This window comes from Tetrao urogallus (assembly GCF_951394365.1).
Source record: "Tetrao urogallus genome assembly, chromosome: 2".
Taxonomy (NCBI): Eukaryota; Metazoa; Chordata; class Aves; order Galliformes; family Phasianidae; genus Tetrao; species Tetrao urogallus.
The window spans coordinates 75,827,420-75,849,569 of NC_136814.1; the positions used below are offsets into that span (position 1 = coordinate 75,827,420).

General features: G+C 42.5%; 1 protein-coding gene across 1 annotated transcript; it reads right to left on the reverse strand.

Moving 5' to 3' along the window:
- Positions 1–18: 18 nt before the first annotated feature.
- Positions 19–21,887, reverse strand: NT5E (5'-nucleotidase ecto; the record flags this gene model as incomplete). The annotated part of the gene is made up of 9 exons (XM_079550362.1): positions 19–176; positions 1,802–2,002; positions 3,542–3,687; positions 4,231–4,343; positions 7,807–7,958; positions 8,964–9,161; positions 11,265–11,453; positions 17,103–17,325; positions 21,576–21,887. 9 exons carry the CDS (start codon positions 21,885–21,887, stop codon positions 19–21), a joined length of 1,692 nt encoding a protein of 563 aa, XP_079406488.1.
- Between the last annotated feature and the right edge of the window lie 263 nt (positions 21,888–22,150).

Below are 22,150 nucleotides of genomic sequence, written 5' to 3' on the forward strand. Positions count from 1 at the left end.
CACTTGAGGAAAAAAAAATCAGCAATACCAGAACGTTACAGTGAACAAAGCAGAAATCAGAGTAAGACTTCCTTGGATAAGGCTCCCAGAAGAAAACTTTATTCGACCTTCAACTGCTGGGTAAACTCTTTTCATTCTATCAAGATAACGGGAAACAACCTCGATGTCAGGTTCACCTAAAACAAGCAGAAATGATGAGCATTCTCTGCAGCAGCCAAGCCCTGCACCCAATTTAGAACTGCAGATTTAGCACAAGCCTTAACGACTGGCTTTTATATTCATGGCCCTCCTGACTCAGGCAGCTTACTGTCAGAACGGTGTAGGGTGGGCAGAGAGTTGGATTTTATGAAGAGATAAAACCACCACTTTTTGGTGGCTTGTAGCAGAAAGTTTTGGTGAAATCTTATTTAACTGGAGAACAAAACCTTTCAGTTGGCTGGCTTTCTTGTTTGCTTCTGTTACAATGGAAATTTGGGTAGTTCCCACCTCCTTTGGATAGAGTGCTATAGAGCTGGCATTCTTTTAAGAAGAATGTCTGATCTGGGTATTGCTGTGCCGCACACAAAAATTGTCTACGGTCAAGTATCCTCATGAGTTACTGCAGCCAACTATGTCCAGTGGGCTCTTTCTGATGCAGACTCTTGGACTTCTGAAGTGCCACACATCCCTTTTCAAAGTAATTTCCATTTTGCTCCACTGACACATGGAAAGATGCTGCAGGAACCTTTCAAACTGGTCACCTTTCACTGCTCCTACTGGATATATCTCTGAATTTGTTTCTGCATTATTTACTAAAACCTACAGCCCCTTGTATAAACTGTGGGCTGAATTTGACTGAAAATGTTGCTCCTACTTGTAAGAATCAACTTTAAATTGAAACATCCTGACAAACCGAAAAATAGTCTGTAAGAGAGGTCTGAAAGGAAGTGGTTTTTTGATAGTACAAACATGTTTAACTAAATCACCAGAAGTATAATCACTCTGGGATCAGAATGCACCAAGTGAAAATTCTGTATGATGCAGACGTGACCCTAGAAGAATTTTTTTATATAGGGTGTTTCTGAAATCACAGAATGTATATAATGAATTTCAATCTCAAATACTTTAAAACTTTCCCTTTATCCTAAAAGATCCCCTCATTAACAATATGCAAACTTACCTAACAGTTTGTGCTACGATAAGGGATCTTAATACAGCATTGGGTAACACTTCTCTCTGTAGCATGGCTTCTGTCAGTACCCCGAGTGCTGCTGCCTTACAGCATCATGCTGCAGAGCTCATGAGAAGCGTGGTGCTGTTGGGGTGTGGGCTGATGCCCCCTCCTCTGGTGGTGCTTGCTTGAGCTCTATGTCCTGGAGTAGCAGAGGTGGTCATTCTGTCTGCAAATACCTCCACAGAGTGCAAATATGAGGTCTGAAGGAAACAGCACCTTTTGTTCAAATGCACTGTTGACTAATTAGTGCAAACGCAAGGCAGCACGCAATACTTACTCTCCACTGTGTTTGTTTTGTTGTTTTTTTTTTCTTTTTTACTTTTTCTGTGGTTTACTATGATTCCAGAACTGTGCTCTTAACAGAGCCAAATGGATGAGGCTCACTTTCTTTGGGAAACTTTTGAACTTATTGAAACATTTGTGATTTAACTGAAATTAAAAAGCGTAATTGCTGACTGAAACCAAAACTAGCACTCCAGAGCCATCAGATTAGAAGCAAGTTTATCCAATAAAAGCAAAACATCTGACACTTTTCCTACAGAAAGATCTTTTAGGATTTGTCTGCCACATTCTCAGAGCTGTACTTACCTTTGCTGTATGCGAGGTGGTTGTCTCTCAGCATGTGATAGCCATCTCCACCAAACAGCATATAGGACGGAAGAGTCACATTGTATATTTCATCCATCTGCAGTGGGACGTAGGCTGGGACTCTGCAGGCTGTGCAAAGCACTTCTATGCTAACAGCTCTGTTTCCTGGGGCTCTGGAGAGATCATAGACCACGTGGATACCTGCAGGAAATAGGTTTGAATGCCGCTTTAAGCAGTGCCTGTTGAACACATGGCACTCAGCTGCGTCCTCCATCATTTTTAAGATTCTATACATTCGATTCTGTGACTGAGGTTATATTGGTTCAAGGGATGCCAGCTAACGTCCTGTTTTCTTAGTACTCAAATCGACTTTTATGCAAGAAAACACATGAATTTAGAGAATTACTGAAATACTGCCTTGCCTCACTTGTGTGATCACCTGCTCTTTTTACTGTAATTCTCCAGAAACAAACTGGAAACTGCAAGGTTGAGAATACTGTCTCTGATTGCTGTCAGCATCTGCTCTCTCTTTCCACTGTCTTGTTCAGTGAAATGACTTTTCAAGCCAGGCAGCCTATTATGGGTAATGAGCGCTGTCCTGAAGAAAAGAGAGCTAAGCCAAGATTGAATGTTGCAGCTCCTACTCACTGTAGGAGAATGAATGTTTCTCACAGTGAGCCCTCCTTGTGCAAAGCCTGGGCAGGGCTAGGTCGTGAGAACAGCATTACCAAGAATCTGCTGCTCAGGAAGCCACTAACAGCCAACCTAAAGCACAGCAGCTCATCTGACCTTGGCTCTCTTCCTCTCTGCATCTTCTGTCCCAAGCCCTTTCCAGAGCTACTAGGTATCTTTTCTTCTTTCTTTGTAAGAAAAGGCAGTGCTGCTGCCTTACCCTGGCGGTAGGTAACTCATTGGTAAGAGCACTTGCCACCTGTGAGATGCAAGTTGTGTCCTTGTACATGGGGGTTCTGGATCTCATGAGGGCTGAGTGCCCCCAACACCAGGCTGTGTGGGGAGAGGCAAGGAGGGAAGTTGCTTGGCCTCTGCCCTTGGGCCTGGCTTTTCTGCTATGTAAACAAAGAAATCTGTGCAGTATCGCAGGCAGAGCAGGAATAAACATGCCTGTAACGTAGCACGCATCTGGATAAATATCTGGGGAGCTGTGTTTCAAGAAATGCATGCTTTTAATATTAACTGTTTGTCTCTAAAATATTTAGAAATACTCTGGAGCAATTCCATGGTCTGCTTGAGACTAATTCTAAACACATCCCCAATCATTAGGCAATGGCACAAACTGATTTTGATAAACCAACAATGAGCAGCAACCAGCAGGAAAGTCTGGTGTGGGGTATGAGGTAGGCTGTTGGTGAAGAACTGAGAACAGGAGCTTGTCACAGCGATTACTGTGTTAAAGCTCTACCTGACCATGCCTTCCTGTAGTTAATTAAAACATTGAGCTGCTGTTGCTTATGGGTTACTGAAACAACAGGGAATCCTGTCTCTGCTAAAGAATCATTGATAGCTTATGCGCTGTGGGGCTTGAGCAGCTCAGCTAAAACATCTTCAGGATAAATAGTGTCAGTTAGCTGGCACAGATGAAGCATGGAGCTGGAGTACGCTGCCAGCTTGCTTTCTGTTTTTAAACAGGCAATGCAAAAGTCTCTCAAGTGTCAGACAAACACGGCCTGTGAAAAGGAGGGCTCTTTTAGAAAACCAAGACAAGGAAGGAAGAAAGCATACCTCCAACCTGCAACAGCTCTCCCGTTCCTCTTCCATACCTGCGCACGCTGTGCTCAAAAGCTTCTTTCAGTGTGGAACCTTTCAGCGTTACCAAATCATAACGACCTCCAAATGGCAAAACAGACAGCAAATCTTCCATAGTGATGCTACCTGGGAAAATGAGACTTCATTTGCATTGGTTTAGGAAAAAAAAAAATTACTATCTTTAACTTTGGCAATTTTTTCAATTGCTTAGGATGAACTCATGTAGCCCTGAAGAAGGATTAAGCTGAAGTGAAAAAATGTGTTTGTTTTCAATTTCCATTTATCCAATATCAGGAAAAAGGGATCTGTAAAATGTCAAGCATTCGGGAAAAAAAAAAAAAAAAAAGATTCATGGCAGACTACAGACAGCTTGCAGCAACCATAGCATATGTCCTTCTACAGTAGGAGGTGAAGAACAGTAGGAGGTGAAGCTACTGTCTTCCTTTGTTCCACGGCAGCAAGGTGAGAATGAAATTATAAAAAGCACTGTGTATAAACAATACTAAAAACTTCTGATGTCAGCTTGAATGCAGTAGCACTGCAATAGTAGAGAACTATTTCAGAATGTCCCATCAAAACAAGCCCATTCCTAACACTGTGTTCAGGCTTGCATAATAACTTGCTAATTCTTTCTTGAAAAGCCAGCACTCAGCACGTAACTCTACGTACCATTAGCACTCCGTTCATCGATGGATGCCCGTATCCCACCTCCATTCAGGATGCACAGTGAAACATGGTTCCATGACTTTCTATCTGGACGTCTGACATTCTCGTAAAGCTACCAAAGGAAAACGTTTAAACTGATTTTTAGTCTTTGCTGAGTCCAGACTGCGGATGTTTACACTCTGAGACTGGAAACAAGCAGAAGGCTTTCTGTCTTCAGACAGAAAATTAATATTTTCTGAATTGAATTAATAAATTCAATATTACCTTCATACCGACTGTAAAATACTGATTAAAAAAAAATATGGCAGATCACATTATTTTGCTTTTTTAAACTATTAACAAGAAAAATCCTTGCCTTTTTCTTTAGTGAACCCTCAACTTTTCCCATGGTCTGTGTGTACATAACATTACCAGGGAAGGATAGATGAACAAAGGATGATTTTTTTATGATTCAAACCATTGTGAGAAAGAAGACAAACTATTTGAGCACGTTTGGAGAATCAGAAAGTAAATAGAACCTTAAGTGCAGCTGTACACTACAAATATGCAGGGGAATGTACTGAACAACTGAGCTCCTGTTGAACATTGCAGGGAATTAAGATTTTTCAGCTTCTTTGAGATTGGTTTTTGATATTTAGAATGCTGTTGGCAAAGAAGTGAGATGTAGAAGACTGGTGGAATATGAAACAGGCATGTTAGATCAGACCCAAACATCTACTTCATGCAGCATCATGTCTGCAACAGTATCCAAACTGTGACAGAAGCAACTTGCAAGGACAAAACAGAATCTGCTTGACACATCGTAAGTAGTCAAGAAAGTTGGGATTTACTCTGGGATTTACTCTGTTGGATAAGGATGACAAGCCTACAGAATCCATCATTAGAAATAACTGATTAGAAAAGGAAGAGTTAAGAGAAAGGAAACAAGGGTAATGGAAGGGATGGACTCATTTCCATAATGGAATGGCTATTGTTATGTCTTTTCAGTTGCACAAAGAGACAACTGCAGGAAGGGCATGACAGAAATCAATAAATATCAAGAAGGGCATGTGGAAGTTGGATAGGAATCAGCGTACTTTCTCATTTCAAGAATAATAAAAGGTGGAAAAGATTCAGTGAGGGGGTACAAGGATGGCCAAAGGCACTGAAACACATCTGATCATGGAATGCTGACATGAGCTAGGACTGTCTGTCCTGGTCAAAGACAATGGAAGAAAAATATCTGACATGCATAAGATGATGAGTGGTGCGAAGAGAGTGAATAGGGACCAAATGTTCCAGTGCAAGGATGGTCTGTTGGCCTCCAGCAGGCATCCAGCCAGGGCACAGCAGGCAGTAGATTGGAGAAAGCAAGATACACAGGTCAGCTGTGGAACGCCCTGCCACCGGACGCTGTGAATGCTGAACAGCGGAAAGGCTCAAGGGGGTGGGGCAAGTTGAAAGAAGTTCCAGTGGTGAATAGGGAATACAAAGGTGCTGCTTCTGCCTTGGGAGCTCCCTGAGCTGCAAGCTGCTGGAAGCATACTGGAGTACACACTATCTCCGTAGGCTTGCCATACGAATGCTCTGCCCTCACCACCATCCCTCAGCCACTTTCGGGGATGAGCCGCTGGGATGGATTTTCCTGTTTTCTGCTCTGGTTCATCCACTTCTTTTCTGCATCCCTTCACTGGATGTTTTGTGACTTCTAACTTGTAGGTGCAGAAATCCTTTGTTGCTCCAGCTTAGGGCTCACTAAGTGCTCACTATTCTCTGAGTCCACATCCATTCTTGGTTCATAACTCATACTTAATGAGTTGATTTTGCCTGTTGCTGATTTTTTTCAATCTGAACTATATCTTCTGATTTAGTAATTGTCCTAGAACAGACATCATGATTATAAATCTGTAATTGCTCAGTACCTAAAAAAAAATGTTTAAAATGTGCTCCTACACTCTCTGCTCTCTTAGTCTTGAACACAGAGGCAATTTAGAACAAGAGTTTACACGCTCCAGTTAACAATTCAGTCATTTCCCCTTTGAGTTCCTTCAAAGTATTTTGTAAAATGCCATCTATATCTGTCAACCTGTTACTCAGATCACATTATTTTGCTTTTTGCAGCCTGTAACAGACCCTGTTACAGGCTCCTGTTGGAGAAGCATCGCTGAACTGCATGGACCTCTGTTATGAACAATTATTTAAACAATCTTTCCATGTTTCTCAGTCTCCAGATTTCCCAGTGTGACTCTAAATATTCAAGCCTGTGTTTCAGACAGGTCTGTTTTATCCCTTGATACCCCTGAATGCACAGCACCAGACAGGAAAGCAAATGTAGAAGTTGTATTGCAAAGAACATAAAAGGTAACCCATGTGGATTTATGACAAATGCAGATGGTTGACTACAGTCTACATTCCAACACACAATGTGTATCAAGAAAGTCCACAGACTTCTGAAGGACAATGAAATTATTTTCTTTAATTTTAAAGAGTGCCAAAGTATTTGATCGATTTTTTTTCCCCAAATAAATATATAGTAATATCTAGTACAAAGCAAGGTACTGCCATTTTAGCAGAACTGAATGCAGAAACACCAACTCTTAATCTAATCTGGAAATCAGCCCATGTACTATAAACTGTCATAAGGATTACAGTGAAAGCCATTCCACGGACTCCATGGACTGGATAAACAGCTTTTGGGAAATATGTAAATAAAAAGGTATTATTAAGTGCAGTTTGATTTTGTGGCAATGCAAGTGGAGATCTATGGCAATTCTCATTTTCTGAAAACAGTCGCATTGGTAAACGTTCCTCTGTGGAGCATGCAAAGGAAATGGTGCTACTGTGGGAGAGTAAAACAACCCAAACCAGTTGGTTTAAAACTGGTAAGAGACTTCTGGTATGATGTGATGAAGCACAGTGACACCTGTAGAAGCAGAGCAAAGCTCCAGGATGGGCTGCTGGGAACACTAGGGTCTCCCCATTGGTCTGCTAAGGCAAGCCTACTAGCCAGGGCCTGTCCTAAGGCCCTGAACCAGGAGTAGGGCAGCCAGAATCACCGGTACAACTGGACACTGGACTGTGAGGAGATGGAGCCTGACCCTGGGGCTGGCACTGGGTCCTCGGGCAGGTGGGCAGGAACAGTGAGGGCTGGCGGTGCCCTCAGGGCTGGAAAGCACCCTAAGACTTTCCAGCTCCTGAGACCTGGCTCTGTTTCACAAAAAGTCCGTAAAAGGGCACTGCCAGCACTGGCTGAGACAAAAGCACTGGGCACGCTCACTTGTCAGAGTGAGAATCACAACAGCAGAGTCATGGGCAACTGAGCTGGCTCTCCCTCTCTCTTAAAACTGCAGCCTCAACAGAACAAACAGTTCTCTATATGAGGGTCCATATTGAGAATAAAGTGCTCCCTGCTCTACAAAGCAAGATTCACTGCAGCCTTGCTCCTGCCAAGTCTTTCAAAGGAAGTATGACAAGTTAAAGGGACAGAAAGTAGCAGAGAGCCCATCCAGGGACAGTTCAGAGACTTGGAGCATTTCATCTGATCACCCTGGAGTAATACATAGATGTGATTGCCACCTGTGGAGGCAGCTTCTTACCATAGCATCACAAATCAAGTTCCCCATGTTGCATTCTTGGAAACGGCATGCTTCGCTGGTACCGTTCAGATAAACACTAGTTGTTCCAATCTCTTTAGAATAATTCCCCAAGTTTTTCCTCCACTTTTCCACTTCTTCTTTAATCTGCTCATCTTCAAATTAGCAAAACAAAAAGTGTGAAATGAGCAGTGCACGCATTTTCAATGTATACAAAACTTACAAAATAATAATAATAATAATAATAATGCTGTGTGTTTCTGAAATTTTACCCTTTTCCTAGAGGCTTTTCCAACAATACGGCATCCACACTCATTCTAAACAAAGCTTAGGGAGGGAGGAGGCAGAACTGCACAAACCAGTGAATAAGTTATTCTCTTGTAACATCAAAGTGACAAGAGAATTCTCTTCTTTCTCTTCTATTCCACTTACACATATTTTCACCCAGTCCTGCCTTCTGAGCAATGGGGTTTCTGCCATCTGCCTTGATAGATGGCAGCTTCTATTCAAGAATTTGTAATACACAAGTGAGCCTGGTCTTTACTTCACATCGTCTCTTCCCCCCTTCTAAAGATAGCTCCTTTGCCTTTAACGCTGTGCTAAAAGGAATACTTGCTCAAGTACCAGTACCAAGGAACAAAGCCATTATAGAAATTAACTCTACACACACATCTTTGCAAATCTAATTCTATCAGAAAACAAACAGATACAAGAATGTTTGTGTACAGATGTGTCGTAACTGCTTTATTGATTTTAAGCCATTTGCTGTGTAACTTTGTCAGCAACAGCAACATTTATAATGTTATGTTAAAATTGTACGTTCATGAAATCAGCGTGCCTATCTATCTGAATTTTTGCTTTTTACTGACTCCTAAGTGGGGAGATAAAGTATCACCTGAGTTCCCACAAAAGGACTTTCAGTGATTTTAAACAAAGACATACATTATTGCATTTGTGTATATTCAAGGGCCTTTCTATCTCAGTCTTTAGAAAAGGAAATATAGAGGAAAATGCATACAACAGTGACACAGCCTGAACTCCACACTGAAGTGAGCTGCAAGTGCAGGAAGAAAGCTGAATTCTTCTGCAACATTGTGCTACATATTTAACACAGAAATACTGGAACTGTAGTAGAGCAAGCAAATTCAAAGTCCACTTACCTTCAGGAACACTGCTGTCCAGCAGGATAGGATTTCCAACTGCTTCAACTACATTTCCTTTCTTGTCAAATGTAACATTCAAGTAACCAAGATATTTTCCATAGGCATAAGCTTGTACCACTGGCACCTTCCTCCCATCATCTGAGTCAACCATGAAGGGATATGGGCCAGCTGGCTGCTCGGTGGAGGGAGGGGTTCCTGCACAAAACAACCACGTAAAGAGGGGCTTCAGCTCATGTGCCCTTCAAAGAATTGTAAGAAGGAATTTCAAATGCCTCCTATCTTTAAAAAAATAAATAGTATATTATGCAGAACCAACTATGAAAGCAAGTGCACATTTAGTTGCTCAGCTATGTTAATTCAGAAGAGATTATGTCATTTTGAGGACTTGGGCTCTAATAACCACCACAGTGTTTTTTAAGTTGTGACAGTGCACTCCTCCAATGACATCATGTCACAATGGCAACAAAGGCACTTTTCATTCAGATGATCCAAATCTAAGCCTCTAAGTAATGCACACACCATCCTCTGGCTGAAAAGCCTTCACACTACATTGCTCTGTACCAGCTAGGAAAAAAAAAAAAAAAAAAAAAAAAAGAAGATGAGTAAAACATAGAGGGGAAAAAAAAAAGATGTTGAGATAATACACAGAATACCTACAAACAGTTCTTTTTTTTTTTTTTTTTTAATCAACACCCAACTGATTTTTACTATACCAAGCTTAGTCTCCAAAATTTCAGACAGCTTGCAAACCTGTTGCAAAAGAAAATTTCATCAGCATGAGAGTTAAGTAGTCATGGATTTAAAACTTACTGCCCTGAAAAGTTTCAAGTGTGTTTAGATGTAAGACCTGTAAGAAACAGATACATTAAAGCAAGATATTTCCAGAGCTCTTGGCTCAATCAGCATAGGCTACTATGGGTTTAGAAACCATGCAGGGGAGGAAGTGGCAAAGCAAGCCATGTAGCAACTGTCCCAGGGTGCCAGCCGACCCCCTGTAGCCTTGATAATACAGCTGAGTAGCATCGCACCCTCTGATATTCCCATCAGCACCTCTGCCCTATCACCAGCAAAGGCCCGGGTGGGGTGGCTCCGAGAGGTGTCCCACGTGTGGTGACAGGTCCTGCTGCAAAGCCCCACAGCCTGCTGCTCTTTTCCATGTTTTCCATTCATGGGAATGCTTCCCTCTTACTCCAATGGGTGAGAGCTGGGCTGCCTGCAGGCAGGGGCAAGTGGGTGCGTAGAAGGGGGAGTGGAAGGAAAGCACACTCCTGACTTCCACTGCTCGCAGCACAGCTGGTTTCCTCCCATTTGTGGTTGTTTATGTAGCATGAAATCCGGGGATGATAAGCATGACAAATGTTCCTTCCAGAACTCTAATGCAAGTCATATTCATCTCTAATCCCTCCTCTTCTCAAGAGGGAATGACTGTAACAAATGACAAGCTGAACCAAGTTCACAAGAGAACCATTTTTTCCTACTTTTAGCCCGACTGACAGAGTTGGTTTCTTAGAGGAGTCCAGGTCCCTTCACTACTTGACTTTTATTTTAGGAAGAATTGAAGGAATCCCGTAACTAATGAGAACCCCAAAGTATTTATGCATACAAAAGTGGCTTTAGGTTTTTTTTTGGAACTGGAAAAGGAACTGGTTTTGATCTTTTGTCCTTCTCTATTCTTTGAATGAATGGAACATTAGCAAGAGAAAGTTACTCTTTCTGGTCATTATTTTAGTTTCTATCTATGGTTAATGAGTCCTTTGCAAAGGAGTCTGTATTCTGCCATGTAAATCCATGATGAATGCACACACTGAGTACTGTATCCATCCTTCATTTTCCCATCTCCAAAACAGTTCAATAAAACTTCAGAAAGAATGCCACCAGTGGGCAGCAGGCTGCAAATAAGAAAAAAGAGCAAGGTCCCTGCAGGACATGCAGCTCAGCAGTGGAATGCCCTACAACCAGCTGTTGTGTGAAAAGGCTGAAGGGCTCAAGGGGAGATGGGGCAAGTTCAGGGAAGAGAAGTTCCAGTGGTGACTAAGAAATACTAAGGAGCTTCTTCAGGCTTGGGAACTCCCTGAGCTGCAAGCTGCTGGCAGTGTATTAGAGTACAGCATCTCCACAGACTAGTCTCTGTTATCACACATTATCACCAAAGGGTGATAGTGAAGTTATGGATAGGTACCAGGTATGAATATGGCCAGCACTGCTGGCAGTAAATTGTATTTGTGAAAGTCCTCTGAGTTTAAAGAGAAACAGTCAGTTTCAGTTTTAGAAATAACATTTCAGCATGAAGTAAAATACCTGTATAGAGAAATGTGTTTGTATGTCCTCCAATAACAACATCCACTCCTTTCACCTTTTGGGCAATATTTTTGTCTACAGTAAAGCCAGAGTGCCCTAGTGCAATTATTTTGTTTACTCCCATTGCTGTAAGTTTGTTCACTTGCACTTGCAATGCTTCAATTTCATCTTCAAAGATTACATCATTCCCTGGGAAAAAAAAAAAAGAAAAAAAAAAAGGAGGAAGCATGAATAATGTATTTACAAAGCATCTTAATTACAAGCTTTTTTAACACATAAATGTCATATTGGATTCTTTTTTTTTTTTGTACAATTAATGGAAATTTGAATGGCAGTGACTTTCAAATGTTCATAATTGGTTCAAGCTCCTAACCTGATCTGAAGTTCTTCTGTCTCTCAAAAATATCTGCACACGTAGACTAATTCAAGTTTTTGATACTGAAATGTACTTGCCTATACTAAACAAGTTACAACTCCACTTAAAAAAAATTAATAATGGCCATTATTTTTACTTTTATTATTATTATTTAGCTGGAAAAAGAAAACAAAATATGTCAACAAGTGCCTGGGTGTAAACATTTGCACATAGAACTATGAAGCTTTCTTCTTCCCAAATTATATTTCTTTGAGATGTTCCCACTCCACTTGAGTTAAATCTCTCTCTTTTTACTGTACACTCATCTCATTTTTTTCCCCTCTTCTGAGGCTTTAAGCATCAACTACTTCAAAGTCCTGCCTTGTTATACAAATGATCTCATCTAACATGGACCTCTACCAGTAACGCCAAATGGCTGCACAGCAAATGAGCTGCTGTCCCAAAATGAGAACATAAAGAATGGAAAGTCTGGAAAGGAGAAAGCTCTTCCAGACTACAATGTTGGGAAACTCGCAATCTTTCTGAAACGTTTCCATGCCTGGCTGAAATTATTCTAATGTGACAAACAGTTACAAGAACATCAGACAAATAGGCATTTTCATCCTAGTCATAGTGCTTACAGTTGCGCAAAAGGACTTCCTATGTAAGAATTTCTTCAACGAAGCTTTAAGAACGGAGTCAACAAACTGTGAGCCTTAACTGTTCAGTGTAGACAACTGAATAGCATTTCAACCCATTCCTTGTCTACCTAATGCCTCCTCTTCCTGTAGTTTTTCAATCAAGCTGTTTTGAAATATGCCTTTAAAGTCAAAAGATTTACATTATTTCATAACAAAGGGAGGAGTGAAACTAATTCTTAATTCAATGCAAAATGTCTCAGGAAATGAAGAGGAAACTGCCACAATAGAAGAGAGAAAAGGGGGTTATATAAATTGGTTACCCACCACACCCGCTGAATAGCTCTACAACTGCCAGAGGGAATCTCTGTACTGCACATTTCAGAGCAAATTGTGTAGAGCATCCCTACATTTTTTTCTTGAGGACCTCTTCTTAGGATCAAAAAGTCAGAAACTAATTGAGGTTTGGAAGGGCCTTCCAGGGGCCAACTCCAAAGCCTACTTGGAGCAGGAACTCAAAGCCAGATGAGGCTGTTCAGGTCCTATCCAAGCAAGTGGAAAATCTGCAGCCTTACTGGGCAACCTGCTTCATGGATTAGCCACTCTTAGCATGACAAATCTTTTCCTTACATCCTGCCATTATTTCCTGTGGTGCTCCTAGAGCCCATTGTCTCTTGTCCCTCCTTCAGACCCTTCTCAGAAAGGTCTCTTTCTGTTTTCTTTCTATTAAGACAATGGAAGACACAAATTACGTCCCCCTTAGCCTTCCTTCTCCAGGTCACCAGCTTCAGTCTCTCTGTGGGCTTGACTGAAGCTGGGCCTAGTGCAGAGCTCCTTGCAGGAGACAAAGTCTGAGAAGCGCTCCATAAATATAGGCCCTTCATGTGCTCATCTCATCAAAGAATCATAGAATGGCTTGGGTTGAAAAGGACCACAGTGATCATCTAGTTTCATACCCCCTGCTATGTGCAGGGTCGCCAACCACCAGACCAGGCTGCCCAGAGCCACATCCAGCCTGGCCTTGAATGCCTCCAGGGATGGGGCATCCACAACCTCCTTGAGCAACCTGTTTCAGTGTGTCACCACCCTCTGTGTGAAAAACTTCCTCCTAATATCTAACCTAAACCTCCCCTGTCTCAGTTTAAAACCATTCCCCCTTGTCCTATCACTATCCACCCTTGTAAACAGCTGTCCCCCCTCCTATTCATATGCTCCCTTCAAATACTGGAAGGCCACAATGAGGTCTCCCTGAAGCCTTCTCTTCTCCAAGCTAAACAAGCCCGGTTCCCTCAACCTTTCCTCCCAGGAGAGGTTCTCCAGCCCCCTGATCATCTTAGTGGCCCTCCTCTGGACCCGCTCCAAGAGCTCCATGTCCTTCCTGTACTGGGGGCTCCAGGCCTGGACGCAGCACTGCAGATGGGCCTCACAAGAGCCGAGTAGAGGGGGACAATCACCTCCCTCTCTCTGCTGGCCACCCCTTTTTTAGTGCAGCCCAGAACACAGTTGGCCTTCTGGGCTGCAAGCGCACACTGCTGGCTCACATCCAGCTTCTTGTCCAACAGAACCCACAAGTCCTTCTCTGCAGGGCTGCTCTCAAGATCTTCCCCTAGTTTGTATAAATACTGGGATTGCCCCGGCCCAAGTACCTTGCACTTGGCTTGTTGAACCATCTGTGGACCAGCTACAACAGACACGCACACCGCAGCGTGGAGATCAGTAGAGAGCAGAGATCTCCAAATGAAGGGCAAGATGTGGACTGGCTGTGACAGCAGGCAGTTCCCTGTACCTTCCAAAGGGATTGCTGCTCTGGGGACATGAGCAATGCTCTCACAGGCTCTCCTTGAGCTAATCATGTCACACCGCACAGCTTCAAGTCTCAGCCATTGCATTGCTTCATCGAATTTAGCTGAAATTGGCCAGCAGGTTCAACACTTATACAGCAGGGAACTGCAATAGCAATTGAATTTCTCATTTCTCTAAGGCATGAGGCAAAAAGCAACAAACTGCCTAGTGCTCCACTGCGGTTCTTAACTAAGAGTTATTCTGTCAGTATTTCACTTATCTCTCAAGTTATTAAAATGAGGTGATGTCCTCTTCTTCTTTTAGCCAGGGGGAGATTTTCAGATAAAACATCCAAACTGAACTGAGGAAAAGAACTGTCTGCATGTTAAAAACATTACGCAAGCCAACCAGAACAAAGTGGATAAATGGAATTTAAAATTACATTTTAGAAAACCAGCCAAGTTGACAATTTAAGTAAATATTTTTCTGCCGTTAGGGTTTTTTTGAGTAAGCTACTTTGGGTTTGTACCTTACACGACAGTGGACAAAACTAGATGTATTATTTAACAACAACAAATGGGTATATAGCAGGTATGTGGCACTTCTCGGGACAGATAAAGACATGAATTATTTTGGGAGTTCACAACATAAAGAATAACAAGAACAAGTCAGACACTCAGTGAGTTGGTACCATCATATACAAGAATGTCGACCTTCAGATTATCAGACACCGGTCTGTCAGCATATCAAGGTATGAACAACTCATGCAGGACATGTGGCTGGGCGTTCAGCTGAGATAGATGCATAAAACCACTCTAAGAGGAACTTTAGAAAAACTGCTAGTTGGCTCTAATCTATAAATTGCACTGAGTGCTGCCCATCCCTATGGTTTCCCAAAGTAAAATTAACAGTACCTTCAGCAGAGATTAATTGTTCCTTCACAATAGCAACGCTGAGGTTTAAGGACTTCTTAATTTCAGTGTGTTTTAGTATGTCAGCTGTTCTACACTATGAAAAGTACAAGCTTTAATAACAATTTAATAACTGTGTTTCGTTATTGAGATCTAAAGATAGAAGAAATTGTACTTTCAAAAAAAAAAAAAAAAAAAAATCCGTGGAAAATAGTTGTGTAGGAATTCACATTTCAGCATTTTCAAGTTTCCTATTACGAAGTCCTGAAAATGCCCTAAGAGTGTACAGCATGCCAAAGCAATTACAGCTCAGTCTGAGCAAATTGAACTATCTGAGAGAAGCATGTAGAGATCAGCTAGGGAATGAGTTTAAAATGTACTCTTTATGTTATTCGTGGCACTAAGGAATTAGGCTGATACCTGTTTTGCCACTGACCCTCCTCTACCACAATTTTCTCAGTCTGAAGGACTGCTAGGTCCTAAGTTCTAGTCACTGAGATACACAAACATATTTTGAACTCACAGTTTTCAAAGCTTCCAAACGTTCCTTCACTTCACTCACTGAAAAGGCAAAGCAGAAAGCTATAAAAACCCTGATCACTATAAATGGTAGCTGTTAGATTTTGCCCTGCTGTTCACTTACACTGTGGGATATACTTAGCTTAGTGCTTCTGTAGCTGCTTATACGGAGCTAACAAGCTTTCCCTTCTAGTCTTGTCTTTTCTAGTCGTGGTTGCTGATAAAGTGTCTCAGCATATTGAGACATTCAATACAATATTTTTATGTTGCTGGAGATGAATTTAAATGCTGCAAAAATTCAGTCCAATGTTATCTAGATTTTCCTCTAGTAGAGTTACTTGAAAGGAAATCAGCCTGACATCACCACGCCAACACTGTTGTTTGGGAAAGGAGCAGAGATCTACTTTATTAACTGTTAAAGAAGAACAGTGTTGGACAAAATTAGCTGTATGAAGAGTTCTTAGACTCAGCATGATGTCAGATGATACTGGTACACTCTCATGCACTGGTGAAATTCTATTGCCTACTTACACAAAATATGGATTCATTTCCTTTTTCATTAGGGAAAAAAAACAGACAGGGCTTCCAAAACAGTACTGAAAAATAGGAGTCAGATACAGAAGTCTATTCTGACCTCATACATCCGCTCCTTGATAGTTTAAACAAACACTGTAAGAATTAAATGGCACGGAAGGAACATTTTTACATCGTAATACTTGAATATTCCTTTTCTCGGGAAAGATATGCATTACTGCTTTAGCTTTATTGATGTCCAATGGAAAGAGACATAATGAAATGGTTTTTTTTTCAGTGCAGAAAGATGTATTAAATCAATATTTAGAGCATCCCAGTTCCTTTTAGAACCTACAGAAATCTAAGAAAGAAAGTTGGATTTTCTTAGAATGGGACTGAAGAGTGAGCAAGCAGTGACTCAGATCTCCTACGGCTGATTCAGATGTTTCCATCCTCTTTTATTTATATTTATTCATTTCCATTTCTTTTTACTAAAACCAAAAAGAAAACAAAACCCCTAAATTGATGGAATAGTCAGAAATTGAAAAGTCTCTTCCTCATCAACTCCAATTTTACTCATGAATGAAGCAATTGTGGTAAAAGCTGATTTAGTCTAATTTCTGGAAATATCTGAGAGGCCAAAAACATCTTGGGCAACTTCTGCTTTAAAAACACAGAAGCTCTCCTTGATTTTGCTGGTGCTCAAGCATGGAGGCATCTGTGAGTAAAATTGCAACACAGAGCGATGTATTTGCCTCAACACACATCACTCTAGAGACAAGTTGTATTCATGACTTAACACTTCTTTAAATTGATAAATAGCAATATGAATATATATTAAAAAAAAAGTGCCAATAAAACTACCCAAACCACTCCCCCCTGTTTTCCCACAGTGTCACCACAGTGTCACTGGCCTTCCTATTATTCTTAGATATTCAGTGATGCAAGATAATTAACAAACCTTCACCAGTTTAAAAATGAGGAAGTTAAAATGCTCAATCATACAGGGATGTACCAACAAAACAAGAAACTTTCCATTGAAGGCATTCATCATCTTTGGTTCAGACAAGTAGGTAAGCAATAAAGCAGCAGTAAAGGGTACAGACATATTGAAACATACCTGGCTGTGAAAGAAAGGAAGTTTCCTTTGTAGTGTAGCCAATTATGCCTATTTTTTCTGAGTCAATATGTAGTATTTTAAAAGGATGAACGTATTTCATCATTTGATTTCCTAATGGGGTTTTTCCCTTAATGTTTGCACTCAGAATTGTAAAGTTAGCATTTCTAAGTAGAGGATCCAGTAATCCACGCACACCTTCATCAAATTCATGGTTGCCCAAAGCCTGTGAAAAGCAGAAAAAAATGTAAGATACTTCCTCCAATTCAGTATAAATACTCTTCTAAATGACATACAAGATGTGTTTGAGAAAACCAAGTCTGTGTTCTAGGGAAGAATACAATTTCTTGTCTAAACCATCACACTTCTGTTTCCCACAAACACAAAAATGTTACTTTTTATGGTTCAGGTTTCTGCTTTTCAGATGTTCAGATATCAGTATGGATGTGAAAGTGGGAATCTAAAATCTAAGTAGGTGCTTGTATTCATAATTAGAATTCATAATTCAGATTCAGCAGTTTTACATCCTCTAACTGTGAAAGGATTAAAAATAACCAGCAAGTAAAACATGCATTTTGTGTAAGGAAAAAAAAAAATACTGAAAAAATGTTACAAGCCAATCACAATATGTTATCTTTAAATAAAACGTACTTTAAGAGTTCATGCTTGGATTGCAGTTTTAAAAATATATTTATTGATATTTAGCAATAATTCTTGAGGCCACACACCTGGGCCTCCAAGTTTAGCGCCTGCCAGAAAATCACCACAGAGGGCAGCTATGCAGAAGCTCAGCACACTGAGAACCTTGTATCACCCTGAAGTGTTAGGAAAGAAAAGGATACATCTATGGAAAGGCAGTGATAGCGTAAGTTGGCACCTGTAACTGAGCTGAGTATGACAAGGGGGCTGAATTAAGTTAGCCAGCTCTTCTAAACGAAAAGGTGCTCATGATTTCATCCTGAAGGTTAAACAGGAAAAGCTGCATTCATAATCTAAAAAGGCTTATATGCCTCCCTGCTCTACAAACACACATCTGTGTTTGTGCTTTTATTCCCCAAACAGACAATATAAAGGAGGATCCTGAAGCCACAACAAACATGGGAGGTCAGCATTTGAGCAATGAATTGATAATGTCCTTCTTTCTGGGGAGACAAGAATCCTGACTCCTCTGGTCCCCATAGGCAGGGAGCTGCTGGTGTGGTGGGTGCCAAAGCAAGACTGAAGAAAAATCAGGACATCAGCAAGATCTTACATATCTTGCATTTGCAACCAACTGCTACTGCTGATGGTAGTGAGAAGATTGCTACCACCCCAGGGAAGGAGGCAAATGGTTCTTGTGTTGCTGCTTCTGCATTTTTCAAGCAGAACCAAGAACTATCTTGACGAAAATCCTGACTTCAGAAAATGCAATGTGTTCTGACTGTATACCATTTATAACCAAATACTGACTTCAACCTAATCTGTGGTAAGAAAAAAAAAAAATAATAAAAAAAGAATCAAATCTATGGAAACTCATTTTGATGTCAACTGATGTTCTGAAAGAATGGTGACAGATTGATGGAGCACCTCAGTACAGTATCAAGCCATTTGCTTTTGGCTGATGCACATACCTTTTGTTCATCCTAAGTACAAAACTATACCCCAAAACAACTGGTGGCAAAAGAAATAAGAATTGGAATTGTGTATAACAGCCATTAGCACATGAACAAACAAATTAAAAAAAAAAAAAAAAAAAAAAAACAAAAAAAAAAAACCAACACGCTTATGAAACCTTGTTTCTCTTGGCTTTGTAGCTTGCATTTATTTCACGTCCATTAGGATAAAAGCTTTAATCAAAACTTTTCCCATGATGTGGGCAGCTATAAAGTCTCTTGTTCATGAGAAGTCACTGGTCTCTAATAATACAGTCTTATTTTTGATGTGGCTTTTCCTCTGGGGAGAAGGATGTGCTGCTCATTTGGGGTTTCTTTACCCAACCACTTTATGCACAGAGCTTCTATGACTTTTTAATCTTAGAGAATAACCCTTCAACAAATCTGAGTACACTGATCAATACAAAAATGATTCAAGGGATGGAACATCTCCTCTACGAGGACAGGCTGAGAGTGCTGGGCTTGTTCAGCCTGTAGAAGGCTCCACAGAGGTCTGATAGGTGCTGTATCTAAAGGGGGCTGTAAGAAAAAAGAGGACAGACTATTAAGCAGCATCTGTTGTGACAGGACAAGGGGAAGTGGTTTAAAACCAAAAGAGGGAGGTTTAGACTGGATGTAAGGAAAGGATTTTTTACAATAAGGATAGTGAAACACTGGAACAAGCTGCACAGAGGTGTATTGGATGCCCTGTCCCTGGAGACATTCAAGACTGGACCAGACCCAGAGCAACTTGATCTAGCTGTGCACATCCCTGTCCTTGCAAGGGAGTTGGACTAGATGACCTATAAAGGTCTCCTCCAATTCAAAAATTCTATGATTCTGTGACAGTGGGGAATAAACAGAAAGATGTAGGCATACAGCAGGTGGTCATATAATCCCCCTTTAACAAGAATCAAAGCTGAAAATATTTCAAAAATCAGGCTTCAAGTTAACATATGGATGCAACTTAAAAGTAAAACTAGAATGCTTCTCTCACACTTCCAGTTACTGCCTTTGTGGTACTTCACATGGATTTCAGTGTTAATCACACCAAAAAGGAAAGCTTAGTGGCAAGAGGATTTGGAACACAATACCTAGCTAAACAGGAGAAAATAGGCTTGAATTGATAGTGGGCACAAATGAGAAAATGAGAAATCTAAAAAAAACAAGTCTGTATGACTTGTGGAACAAACCTGATAATGCTGCCAAGCTGTCCCAAACACTCCCTTGGCTCTCCTGCCCTCATTCTGTAACGATTTCTGTGACTCATGTTCCCTTCATCCTGTTTGCAATCTTACTTTGGTATCTCAGCTTCCAACCATTTTGGTAAGCTACACCTCTTCTGCCAGGGCTGTGACTTCTCAAATTCTACTTGCAGAAGCACTGACTCACCTTTCTGCAGCATGGCTCACTCCCCATGCAAGTGGATGACTACTTCACTTAAGGCATTAGCATTCAGTACAAGTGTCTGGATACCTGGTATGGTTTAGATTTTTTATTACTTTTATTTTACTACGATGAAAAAGCTAATGAAGCTAACTGAACTGCCAATGCTTCCTACATCACATCTTCCTAACACTGGGTACTAGCTCAATATTGCTGATCTTGCCCAAAGAAACAACTTCTAATACAACCAGGACTGAGAGAACTGCAGTCTTGTCCATGGACCAGTCAAACCAGCAACCACTAAGGGTGAGAAAGGGCAGCCAGCAGCAAGATTTGGGAAGGAAAGTGGAAAAAACTATCTTGAGTATCATATTCCTGTGCTCCAGAACTCCAAAGCCTTTCCCAGTTCTGCAGGCACACATTCTTCCCCATTATCACTGGGAGGAAACCCCACGGCAATGTTAGTTTTAAAATTGAACAGTCCAGGAGGCCAAGCCAACAACAAGCAGCATCCCTTGCAGCACTGCCTGCCTGGCATGAGGTATGGCAGGAGAATGCATGGGCCAATGCTTCCCCTTCTGGAGCCGGGAAAGGAAAGCGCACTTCTTTCCACAGAAAGAAAGATAAAGAGAGAGGATGCGATTTGCTCAGAGCAAGATTTTCCTCTCAAGCTGTCAGCTGTGATCAAATAACTACACACTCCCAAACGTAATTTCCATCCCTCTCCTCCCTTCTGGTGTTGTACACAAGCAGAACACATTACAGTAATTTTTCACCATTCTGAGAAAAGAGGTTTAAGAACATGGGGTGACCACGTCCCCACAACCTCATCCCAAATCCTCAACCTTCCCGGCGGCGCTCAGAGGAGGCAGAGTGGAGGCGCAGTGCCGGCTCCCTCAGGTGTGGTGACGGTCTCCATGCTACCTGCAGCCTGCCGGAGCCGGAGCCACTTCGCACCGGACCCTTACGTTCCCTCACAACCCCGAGACTGGCAGGACTGGACACGAGCGGGGGTGTTCCGACTAACACCCCAAATCCAAACCCTCTGAAGCAGCGTTGTCACTGTGACCCGGACCGGACACAGCCGGGCTGCCTGCCCCCAGCATGCATGGCCAGGTGTAATCCCTCGGGCATGCGCTCCTCGACCCGTCAAGCCGGTCTCGGCGTTTTCTGTTGATTCCACCGAGCCCCTCTCCACCAGAGACCCTCCAACCCGCTTGCCCCAAGCCTGTGCCAACAGCGGCTCTCTAGCCGCGTCCCATCCTTTCTGCAGTCTCCGCACACGCTCTGCTCTTTGGCTGCCACCTGACGCCTTTACCCAGCTCAACACTTCTCTTGCCATCCCTTATGCCCCCGAGACACGCAGCCCCTCCGTCGCAATACTCAGCAGAAACGAGCAAGGCGGGCACACACCCGGGCCCCCGGGGAGCTAGGAAAGCCCCGCACCGCTCCACTTTACCATGGCATCGTAGCGCAGGAGGTTCATGAAGTGCACGGCCTCCCGACCCTTGAATCGGGAGAACCACACGGTGCCCTGGTACTGGTCCCCGGCGTCCAGGAGCAACACGTTGCTCTGCGCCGCTCGTTCCGCCGCCACCCGCGCCGCCCGCCGCGCAACGCCACCGAAGCAGCCCCGCGGCCTCTCCGCGCAGCCCCGCGCCTCCACGTGCGCGTGGACATCGTTGGTGTGCAGCAGCGTGAGCCGCAGCCCCGCCGCCGCGCTCAGCCACAGCCACAGGCACAGGCAGAGCGCGGCCGAGCCGTGCGCCATACCGCGGGCTCCGCACCGCTCCGCGCCGCCGGGCGAAGGCGGGGCTCGAGCGGCTCCGCGTGGCTCCGCGGAGATGGACGCGCGGGTGGCCGAGGCTGAGAGCGGAGGAGAAATCAGGTGGCGGCGAGAGGACGAACTCCGGCGCTCCCAGGAAGCTTTGGTGAATGTTTAGTGCGCCGAAAGGAGTTTCTCCAGCTTAGATGAAAGTGTTTGTTTCCAGGGTTCCACCCAGCCTATCCCCTCCTCCTTCTCCCACTATGCTT